Raw genomic sequence first — 12,556 nt, forward strand, 5'->3', positions numbered from 1 at the left:
ATTATATATTTGAATGTGATTAAAAGGGAAAATTTTAAGTTGTATGTATGTTACTAGAATAAAAATTAGAACATAGGAGTGTATAACATAGTGAATATATAAAAGATGGACTATAATTATTAGTGCATAATTAAAATGTTCTTTCATGAATTCTAACAAATGTATAACGCTAACGCAAAGTGTTAATAATAGGGTAGTATATAGGAACTCTATTTTATACATGATTTTTCTGTAAGCCTACAACTTCTCTATTTAAAAAAGCAAAAAAAATTTTACTCATCAGGACAGTAGCCATTATGAAATAAGTAAATACAGACAACTAAAAAATTTGTTACTAAATTTAAAAGCTGATGTTTCAGACTGATTTGCTTTTTAAAAATGATCTAGAATGGAATTAAAGCTGTATCTGGTATTACTTTCACTGATATTCATCTCAATATAATTTTTGATAAAAGGACATAATTAATAGCAATTACCAAGTAAATGTCCTTAATGATAGGTAACCCATGAGAGTCACCCATCATAAGTATCACAGGAAAAATATATATGGTAATAAATTTTTAAAAGACTGAGTTAAATAGCAACAATGTATATGGATACATGAATAAGAAGAAAGCACTACCAACCGGCATTCCAGTGAGGGGCAATGGGGAAGGAAACAATATGATAGATAATCATTCCCAGGTGTCAAAAATGGATAGTTACTGGTACCTTTTATTAGCATAGGGAATATAGAAGTAGAAGGAAGATAGGGTAAAATGCAATGGGTTCAATTTTGAGTATGTCAAATTTCATACTCACAGAATCCAGGGGAAAGGGTCCATGAAAGAATTGGCTCTATCCCCCTAAGGCTCAGAGGAACATATTGGGCTTGAGAAATACATGTGAGCTTTGTCATGGGCAAAATTATAAGTAGAAATCAAATCAACCAGGGCAGGAATAAAGAGTGAGAAAGAGAAGAGAACAAACAGACAAAAGCTAAGGAGAAGTCATTCCTTGCTAGTATGGTACAAGGACTTCTCCAAGGAAAACACTGGGCCAGAATAATAAATGCTTCCGATTCTCTGAAAGCTTTCTGGAGCCATCTATGATGTTCTAGTATCAATACTTGACATATGCAGAGCTGGCAAATTTTCTGTTTTTGAGTAAAGGAAAACAAACATCTGGAATATGTACATGACCAGCCAAACTCAGTTTCCATTTGATAAGGTTCTCTGTCATACCACAAAGTAGGTCCCAGTCCAGCTCTGTGATAGGATGGAGCTGCTACAAATCAAGCAATACATTCAACATCCAAGAACTCTGAGATATCAAGGGTCCAGACTGGCACAAGCCACACTTGATAGCTTTAAGCTATGACAGTCCCTCAGTCATCTGGATAGCATACTGACACACAGTGCAACTGCCATTCAGACACCCTAATAGTACTAATGTCTTTCCAGAAACAATCAAAAAGGCAAGGATTTTACTTCTAATTAAAGTTCAATAAACTACATGCCACCCAGTAATGTAGATTATTTGGAGGTGATGTCTGTAAGCCATAAATAATAATATTCCACTCTTACCAGCCTACGGAAAAAAAAAAACAACTTTGCCAACATGTATGTCTTCTTTATAAATTTTATACAAAATTAATGTTTCTAGTAATTTCTTTACTATTCACCCAGAATAAATCATCACCATTCCCAAGCAATTATTTCTGCTTTAGCCAAACTTCACGTAGCCAGAAGGCAACTATTTTACTAGTGCTTACTTTATGTTAGGCATTATGCAGTCCTTTACATGTTATCTTAGTTAATTCTTTAAAAAGTCTATCAAATAAGGGTTGAATACTCCCTCTACAAATCAGTAAACCAAGGCTCAGAGTAAATTCCCCAAAGTTACCAAGCTGCTACATGACAGAGCTAGAATTTAAGTCCAGATCTGTCTGATTCCAAAGATTGTATTCCTTCCATCATCACACATGTAATTTTTATATTGTTCTGAGGAGGTACCGTGGTTGGCAGAGGCAGAGAACAGGGAATGACTATAAAGACCCAGGAAACTTATTTCCCAACACCAACAAGTAATCTTTCCTTTAATTTTTTCAAGTGCAATTTTTTTTTTAAAGATTTATTTATTTATTTAATCCCTCCCCCACCCCGTCTGTCTGTTCTCTGTGTCTATTTGCTGCGTCTTATTTCTTTGTCCGCTTCTGTTGTCCTCAGAGGCACAGGAAGTATGGGCGGCACCATTCCTGGGCAGGCTGTACTTTCTTTCACGCTGGGCAGCTCTCCTTACAGGGAGCACTCCTTGCGCATGGAGCTCCCCTACGCGGGGGACACCCCTGCGTGGCACAGCACTCCTTGCACGCATCAGCACTGCGCATGGGCCAGCTCAACACAGGTCAAGGAGGCCCGGGGTTTGAATCCCGTGGACCTCCCATGTGGTAGACGGACGCCCTAACCACTGGGCCAAGTCCGTTTCCCTCCAAGTACAATTATAATCAAAAGGCATGAGTTTCTGTGTTTGAAAAGAGAAGTTTGAAAACCTCTATATTAAACTGATGCCATATCATTGCTGCTATCTGCATCACTGAGAAAAATGGATACCAAACATTTATTAAGGTTATAATCCATTAAATTAATTCAGTAACATTCTTCCTTAACTAGGAAAAGATTTAATGCATTTATATTTGACTATCATTTCATTTCTGCCTGAGAATGAGATAAAAATGAAGGAAAGATTTACATGAAATCAAAATAGGAATGGATGCATAAATTTTATTAAATTTTATTGAAGTCATCTTACTAAATACTGTACTCAGTATAGGCATTAATGTAAAGAATAGTGACCACTTTTCTTCAGTTAGAGTACATTATTAAGCTAAAATTTTTCCATTTCTACATGTGAATAAACTGTGGCCATAAGAAAAAAAAAAGTGTGTGGTTCTTTGTGGTAACTGATTTATATTTAAGATTAAAAATAAGTGTATGAATCATAAGTAATTGATTTTAATAAGCACTAGGATTGATACTTCCAGGTTTCACTTCCTCATCCACAAAAATATCATAGGCACCTATCAACCACTGCCTCTTAAAAGATGCCAGAACTGTAATAGAATACCAACAAGTCCACTCCAATCTATATATTTCTCCATCTCGTGGACCCTGGGATTGTGATGTCCACTCCACCTCTAAATCGACAGGGGAATTAGATCCCACATGGCTGAGGAATGTGATTCTTCTGCTAGCAGTTCCCTGGTGTGTTGGTTGACCATTTTCGCCTCCCCATCAGCTGACCTGGGTATGTCCAATGAACCAGAGAGTAGGTGTTACAACACTGCTAAGGCTTGGGACCCAGCTGGTACATGGAAAGCGCAGAGATTCAAGTCTCCTGAGCATACACAAACCCCAGCACCAATCACAGGTTCAATAAAAGTGACAGAAGAGGCATGTGTAGAGAGGTCACATCTGAGTCCAACTCCATCACACTCAGGAACACAAATTCCAAAGTAGGGCTCACTGCAAGGCAATGAACTCCAGAGCTGCCTGTCATGACCACAGAACCTGTGTGTCTCTGTAGCCCTCAAAAGCACCAGTACCTGGGTTGTATCTACTTTGGCTGTCTCTGGGATCCTGCTGAGAGTGCGTAAGCATGACCTCTGATGAACTCCCGACTCATTTTAAAGTCTCCTAGCCATATAAACTCATCTGTCTTTACCATTTCCCCCTTTTATTCAAGGTCTTTTTCTAGTTGCATCACCAGCAGGTGATGGCAGTAATCCCTCGGTGTCAGGAAGGCTCATCCCTGGGAGTCATGTTCCACACTGGGGGGAAGGTAATGCATTTACACACTGAGTTTGGCTTAGAGAGTGGCCACATTTGAGCAACATGGAGGCTCTCAGAAGGTAACTCCTAGGCACTCTGCTGCTCTAGGCCTAGTCCAAATTTCAAACACAGAGGCTTATAAGCCTAGTCATCAGTATCAAGGGCCCATCATTGGACCATCCTTCTTCACTGGTCTTTATCCTTGCACTTGGGGGATTGTTGCTGTTCCATTGGGGAATGCAACAAAGCTCCTCAGGATGGGAACTTAGCACTCCCTCAGTTGTCTTGTGTAACTCTACCCACTATGAAAATACCCAACGAACATATGAACATATCTATATACCCTATATGCAGGCCCTGGAGTACTTCTTCCCACCCATGCATCCCCCACCAATGACACCTCACACCAGTGCTCCTCCCCTGCCATAGTTGAGCCCCTCTGTGATCCAAAACTTCTTTTAAAATGGAGCCTAATATATTGCCAAATTCAACTAGTAGGAAAATGAAATAGTATTGACAGATTTAAAGATGAGAAATAGAATACATAAAAATTTAGAAAAACTAAAAGTAAAAAAAAATAATAAATTGGGGTATTAAAAGAGAAAAAATATAAAACTTTGTTTTTGATGTTTTGCTTTTCATCACAGTAATAGGTATTGCCCTACACGTACAGTGGGAAGGCACTCTCCTCCATTTCTTTCTTTTTTTTAAAAATTTTGTTTTCTAAAAAGTTTTACATCACAGTAAAGTCATATACACAATATAGGGGACTCCCATATACCCAACATCAAACCCCTTTCCTACTTCCGCAGCAATGATCTTTTTACATATGGATATTGTATTTGCTATAGCTGATGTACAGCTAATTGAAACACAGCTACCAACCATGGTTCCATTATTGCTTACATTATGGTTTATATTTAGACTGAACACTTTTCTAAATGTTGGTTACATTATGGTTTACATTATGGTTTACATTTTAGATGATACACTTTTATAAATTTTTGGTGAAATTTAACATGGCTTATATCCATCGTTGCATAAACTTGTGGAACACTTCCATTGCTGGTATTCTACTATAGAACTATTGGGACTCTAGCAGTGGAAGAAACTGTATCATTGATGTGAAGATGGTAGCCATGGGAGTTGCTGAGGGCAGGGAGAGGGAGGAAGAGATGTGATATGGTGCATTTTCAGAACTTGGAGTTGTCCTGAACGTTATTGCAGGGACAGATGCAGAACACTGTTTATCCTGCCATAACCTACTGGATGGACTGGGGAAGAGTGTGAACTGCAATGTAAATTATGGTCCATGTGGTATGGCAGCACTCCAGGATGTATTCACCAAATTCAATGAATGTGCCTCACTGATGTAAGGGGATGTTGATGTGGGAGGAGTGGGATGGGGGTGTGGAGTAGGGTACAGATGAACCTCTTATATTTTTTAACGTAATGTTTTGTGTCATCTATTTATATTTAAAAAAAAAAGAAAAAAAAAGAGCAGCGGCAAGTCTGTTGGATGGGAATAATAAGCTATTGTAAGGTATATTATTTTTGACAGTTTTGGGACTTGATTCATCATAGCAAAATCTGACAATCCTGAAATATTTACAATAAATAAATTCTGTTGGAAAAAAAAAAAAGATGCCAGAACTGCCGCTGAAGTTGTATCATTAGTCAACCAATTCTAAAATGAAAACAGAGTTAGATTCTATGTAGAACAGATGCCAATCTATTAAGGACAACCTTAAACTCACGAATTTATTTAGGTCTGAGTTGTAGAATCTATATCCTATGGTACAGAATTCATTCATTTTATTTAGCTTATGATTAATTTCTGAAAACACACAGCCACATTTCTTTCAAATTTTTAAACAGGATTTTTCTTTTTTACTGACAATAAAGGCATTTTTTAAAAAGTTATAAGAAAGGAAAGGAGCAGACATTAACAGATAAGAAACTTCATGAAAGTTTAGGAGACAAAGACTGGTGGAGACATAGTAGTGATAAGAGGAAGCTTCCACCCAGGGTCTGAGTGTCTGCAAGGAGGGATTCTGATTATAATGGAAACAATCCATTCCATGTGCAACCTAAAAAGGTCAGGAATTGGAGACACTGGGTACCATGTATGGCACTTTGAGACTTGGAATTAAAAGTAAAGAATTTGGTTGAAGTTTTCCACGTGGAATAGTTGGGTCTTAGGGTCCTTCCCATATTACAAAGAGTCTGATGTCCCTCCTTACCATCCACCACCAAAACTCTAGCACCTCCACCAAATAAAAATTACAGAACATCTCTAAGGATGTGAAGAATTTGGGGTACAATGAATTTGAGATACCAAGCGGATATCCAATTGGAAATGTGTGCAATACTGATAATCAAGTCTGGAGCTCAAGACGGAGGTCAAATGGAGATCTGGGAGCCAAAAGATGAAGACATAAGATTGGGAAATGTAACATTGGAAAACTGATATTGAGGAGGATTAAGGACTTTGAGAAATACTTATGTGAAAAGTAATTCAGCTGAAAGAGAATCAGTGAAAGAAACATCACAGAAGCAAAGATATAAAAGAAAATTTCTAAAACAAGGACAAGACTTGGAAAATCAACATTTCAATGGTTAAATAGAAAAAGAACTATGAAAAGGCACTGACTACAGTAGGCAAGAATCACTGGTGACCTTATAAGTATTGGTTTCATGGAATGGCTTTGATTCATTCAACAACATTTGAGGCTCACTGACATGTATGCCAGGCACAGCATTAGGTTTCACATGTCTGAGGGAAGTAGAAGCAGGACACGAGCTAGATTAGAAGGAGTTAAGAAATGAACAGCAATTAGGACAGACTTTTGCAAGAAAATTTGCTGTAAAGGGTAGGAATGAAGTGGAATAATAGACTCAACAAAAGAAGAAATTGGTTTTGACTTTTTATTTTAGAATTACAGAGAGACATGAGGCAAAGGGGAAAAAGTCAGTAAAGATGGAGGGACTGAGGCAGTGAAGGCAAGGTCCAAGAACAGGAGGAAAGTAAAGATGTCAATACCAGTGGTAGGGAGATACAGGGAGTTTAGAAATGGATAAATACTGCTCTGAAACAGAAAGGGCAAGAGTATTATAACATGCCTTCTTTTTCTTTTAAATAAAAGTGGATATGAAACGGTACAATGCATTCAAGGCAGCAAGCATCTAAGGCTCTAAAACAACATTGTAGACCCCAAAGAAAAATAATGGTAGAATGTGGACCTAAATATCTGTAAGAGCTTTAGGCAAATATGAAAACCTGATTAATAAAAAGAAATATATATTCCAATGAAATAGTCGATGCAAATGGCCAAAGCAGATATCAATGTTAGCAAAACAAAATGTGTAGAACACATAAGTAATATTTTAATAACCAAGAGTCTAATGCTGTTCAAAGATAATACAAAATTTCCATAGTCTCCAATTTTTTAAGTAAAATTAATTTTTATAGCTCAAACTTGCTTTATAACCAACAACCTTCAACATCTTGATTTGTTATCTCAAGATCAAATACTTAAAGAAAATGAAGACAGATAAGACTATGTTTATTACACATAAATCTGCTATGTATTTAGAATCAAGAGGGAAAATGCTACATATTTTTTTTCTTATCACAGCAAGCATTATCATAAAATTTAGGTTAACAAGAGGGAAGCATGACAGGAAATGCCAAATTGCAGTGGAGTGCTATGTTTCAGAAAACTATTTACTACAAGAAAACAAATGGCAAGCATTATGCCGTTAGCTACTTGAAAAAGCTTCAATGCAGACTTTAAAATATCAAGATAAATATGGTTGTTAACTTTATTTTTTAAGGTATGGGGCTGACAACTGACATTATCAAAATACATATTTGTTTTGATGCCTTGTAGTATCAGGTCCCTGAGCAAAAAGGTCTATATGGTTAGAGGTTGAACAAAGTCCACCATCAGTTTACAGAAGGACAAAATGAGCTATACAGCAAAAAATGCTAAGGCTTCCATGGAGAGTGTGTCATGGTGCTCATTCTATTAAGAGCCAAGCAGAGTGATCATGTATAAGTAACCTCACAGACCTCAAATAATAAGGAAAACAGTTACCATGACTGTGAGTGTATTCATCTGGGGTCCAAGACCCCAAAACAAAATTAATTCAGGCACTTAGACCAAGGTACTAAGGATTGAAAATATTGTTAGCATGGAGACCAGCCACTATATTTGCCCAAATATATATTCAATGAATCCACAAAAACCACAAAGATGTGACTTCCCAGAGCAAATCTCTGTGGCTGGAAAGTGATACTATTGGAAATGAAAGGTTGAATTTATCCAACTTTAAAGGTTTTCTAGTCAGAGTACAGCTAAAGTAGTAGACCATCAGGTATAGACTGAGTAGGGAAACAAGTTGAGACCAAGACAGGAGAGGGGGCAAGGAGATTAGGAAGGACGGGAGAAGTTCAAGGTGGGCTTCAGAGGCAATGAGGGACTAAGAGGTAGAATGATAAGGGTTGACAGACAAGGGAACTTCAGTTTGCTCTCAGAAGTAACATACTTCCTGGGAAACAAAGGGACTCTCAGGCATATATAGAATTAGAACTGAAAAGCTTGGAGTAGGGCAATTTATGATTAATTTAAACCTGAAACTGCAGAAGAATGCTATAGAGCCCGTGCAGTGGTAAACGAGGAGGCTGGCTAACACCTCTGCAGAAGAGGAGTCTCTGGGAGATGCTATTAAACGTGGGAGCAGGATATAGTAGCCAATTGTAAGAGCAATGGGGTAAGTGAAGAAAGATAAAGGAAGCAAGGTGGTCCTAATTTTTTTCTTCCAATAAAGAAAATACTTCCATTGTTTAATATAATAGGGAAGGTAAGAAGAAAGAAAATAACTTTTATCTTTCCTGTACGTTATGAGTTCAACTGCATCCCCCCAAAAGATCTGTTCAAGTCCTAACTCCCAGTCCTGTGAATGTGACCTTATTTGGGACTAAGCTCTCTGAAGATGTCCTTGGTTAAAATAAGGCCAAACTGGATTGAGGTGTGCCCTAATCCAATATGCCTGATGTCCTTATTAAAAAGAGGGAGAACCGGATACAGACAAGACAGAGGAGAGAATGCCATGTGAAGACTGAGGCAGAGAATGTCATAGATTGCCAGCAAGTCACCTCCAGAAGCAAGGAGAAAGGCATGGAACATATTCTCCCCTACAGACATCAGAGGATACATGGCTCTGCCAAACCTTGATTTTGGGTTTCTAGTTCCCAGAATTGAGAGGGAACAAATTTCTGTTGTTTCAAGGCACCTGGTTTATGACAATCTGTAATGGTAGCCCAAGGAGACTAAAACACTATGTTAATGTAATTGGGCCTTATATAATTTTCAAATACGTTAACAAGTGCCCTCATCTATAATGAATTCAGGTGATTTTCTGGTCCTTCCATTGACCAAGCAAATTTACTCTGAAACTCCTAAAAAGTATAAGCTTTCCTCTGTCACAAACCATGAAAAAAAGAAAATAACTGGGACCAAATGCTGTGAATATGGGACAGCTGCCAAAGCGTAATCATGTTCCCAGCCTCACATCACCAAAAAATACAAAAATCCAATTTCTAGGAGGTCACTAATAAGTAAAAAGAAATAATGAAAGGTTCAATGAGTTTCAAGGATATTTATCTACTCTTATAAAAAAATTGTCTAGATGGTGGGTAGCTTATATATTTTCATTTTTGTCTGGTAGAAGCAAAGTAAGCCAGTTCCTATGTGATTGGACTAACATATCTATCACATAGCAATGACATATAAGAGCATGTTACTAACTCCTACCTCTCAAAAGCACTATTAGTTATCAGCAGCATTTCAGAAAGCACAACATAAATCAGAGAACTTTCCAGGGAAAAGTGACATGGAATACATATGATCCATCACAAATTAGAAAACTAAGTGAAATGTCTCAGCCAAAATCCACACAACTGGCTCTCTAAACTCCCTCTTCCGTCAGTGTTTCACTCTTGCCCCAATCATGCAGAAATGATGTCCCAGAGAGCAGGACTGGCTTTCCATATAGAGTAACAATGTGATCTCTAGTGGAAATGCAAATTGAGATGGTAGAATCTAAAGGATGAGGCATTAGCATTAAAGAAGAAAAATATTTGCTAGATAGAAAATATTAAAAATTATACCTTTACTGCTTCTGGTGGAAGCACAATTTCCTTTTTCTGACTTGTGCACAGGGCCTCATTTTCAACACTGAAAAATAAAAACCATAGTTTCTTTTGAAATTAAAAGAGAATTACCAACACAACAGAGATTCACATGCAAAAGTTATACTAAAAATATGTTTACTTCAACCTCTAAACTTGTAAAACACAATCAAAATGATCAACAAGGCTTTGGAAATTTTTGTGAGTCCATGCTTTTTATTCTCTTGCCTTGACAGCTTAGTACCGCAGTAACGACACACCTCAACAAAAGGAACACCAGTTTACCACTATCGTAACTTTCAAAGGGGTTAAAACTCAGATTTTATTTAAGCTGAATTTCTTCACAGCCTGGTCTATTTTTTTAATTATTTACTTTTTTAATTTGAGAAGCTGTAAGTTTCCAGAAAAATCATGCCAAGTTTTCATATACCTTCCCTCACATACACAGTTTTCCCTATTATTAACACTTTCCATTAGCACAGTAGCTTTGTTACAATTAATGGAACAATATTATAATTATACAATATTAACTATAATCCATAGTTTACAGTAGGGTTTACTGTATTTTATTATAGTAACACAAATAAAATGTAAAACTTACCCTTTTAACCATATTCAAATATATAATCCAGTGGTCATAATTACATTTACAATGTTGTGCCACCATGACCACCATCCATTACCAAAACTACTCTATCACCCCAAACAAATTCTTTACCAATTAAGCATTAACTCCCCATTCCCTATCCCCACCCCAGCCCCTGGTAACCTGTATTCTAGCTTCTAAATCTATGAATTTGCTTATTCTAATTATTTCATGTCAATTAACTCATGCAATATTTGTCCTTTCCTGTCTGGCTTATTTCTCTCAACTTGGTGTCTTCAAGGTTCATCTATGTTGTATCATATCAGAATTTCATTCCTTTTCACAGATGAATAACATTCTAGGAACATTAGTGTGCAAATATCTGCTAAGTTCATGCTTTCCATTCTCTGGGGCATATGATCTAGAAGTGGAAATAATATTAATCAGGGTCTTCCATGAAACCCCTGTTTGTTTTTTTATATATATATTTATATATATGTTTAAAAAAAAAGAGATTATAGGAATGATCCTATAGGATGTGGGGATGAACTAGTCCAAATTCCATAGGACAGGCCATAACCTGGGAACCCCAATGAAAGTTTTCAATGAATTGCCCAGGAAAAAGATGGCTGGTTGAAGAAGAGATGGAATTTCTTCCTCCTGACTCCTGAACTAGTCAGTTCTCCCTTCAAGGCCTTCAACTGATTGGATGAGTCTTTTCTCTCATTGCTGAAGGTAATCTCCTTAGTTGATTACAGACACAGTGAGCCACAGATGCAATCAACTTACTAACTATTTAAATACATGAACTATCCTTACAGTAATAATCAGGTCAGTGCTTGCCTGACCAAACAACTGAATACCACAAACTAGACTAATTGAATCATGAACTTCACCATCAACCCATCTATTGGTAATTTTGAATAATGATGCTATGAACATCAGTGTGCAAATATCTATAAGTATCCCTGTTTTTAATTCTTTTGGGTATATACCTAGCAGTGGGATTGCCAGGTCATATGATAACTCTATACTTAACTTTCTAAGAAACTGCCAAACTGTTTTCCATAGCAGCTGCACCATTTTATATTTCCAACAATGAATGAGTATTCCTATTTCTTCACATCCTCTCCAACACTTGTTATTTTGTTTCTTAAATAGTAGCCATTCTAGTGGGTGTGAAATGTTATTTCATTGTGGTTTTGATCTGCAATTTTCTCCAACAGCTAATGATGCTGGACATCTTGTCATGTGTTCTGGCCATTTGTATATCTTCTTTGGAGAAATGTCTATTCGAATATTTTGCCCATCTTTAAAACTGGGTTGTTTGCCTTTTGTTGTTGAGTTATAGGATTTCTTTATAAATTCTAGATATTAAATGCTTATTGGATATGCAGTTTCCAGATGTTTTTCCCGTTCTGTAGAATGTGGGTGTAGCTGTGGGTGTGAACCATCATAAGTAGGGCATTTTGATGAGGTTACTTCAGTAAAGGTGTGCCCAACTCAGTCAGGATGTGTCTTAATCCTTTTACTAAAGCCCTTTATAAGAGAATGAAATTCAGAGAGAGAAAGCCATGGAAAGCAAGAAGTTAAACCAACAGAACCTGGAAGAGAAGGGAGAGACGACATGCCTTGCCATGTGAAGGGAGACATGGATTGCCAGCAGCCAACCTCCTAATGCCACAGTCTTTCAGAAGAAAGCATCCCATTGATGATGCCTTGATTTGGAGGACATTCTTTTAGCCTCAAAACTGTAAGTTAATAAATTCCCATTGTTTAAGCCAACCCATGGTATTTGCTTGAGTGGCCTAGGAAACTAAACAGATGCTTTCCTGCATTTTTCTCTAGTAGTTTATAGTTATGGTTCTTGTATTTAGTCTTTGATTCATTTTGAGTTCATTTTTGTATACTGGCAGCAGACTTGGCCCAGTGGTTAGGGCGTCCATCTACCACATGGGAGGTCCG

At 37.2% G+C, this 12,556-nt stretch overlaps 1 protein-coding gene across 2 annotated transcripts in view; it reads right to left on the reverse strand.

Moving 5' to 3' along the window:
• The window catches only part of CRYBG3 (crystallin beta-gamma domain containing 3), a 143,979-nt gene that overhangs the window by 104,945 nt on the left and 26,478 nt on the right, over nt 1–12,556 (reverse strand). For both annotated transcript variants that reach the window (XM_058296017.1, XM_071214876.1), the window contains exon 2: nt 9,985–10,051. In XM_058296017.1, coding sequence (XP_058152000.1) covers nt 9,985–10,051 — 67 coding nt within the window. The remainder of the gene's footprint in view (nt 1–9,984; nt 10,052–12,556) is intronic.

Source organism: Dasypus novemcinctus, chromosome 4, assembly GCF_030445035.2.
Source record: "Dasypus novemcinctus isolate mDasNov1 chromosome 4, mDasNov1.1.hap2, whole genome shotgun sequence".
Classification (NCBI taxonomy): Eukaryota; Metazoa; Chordata; class Mammalia; order Cingulata; family Dasypodidae; genus Dasypus; species Dasypus novemcinctus.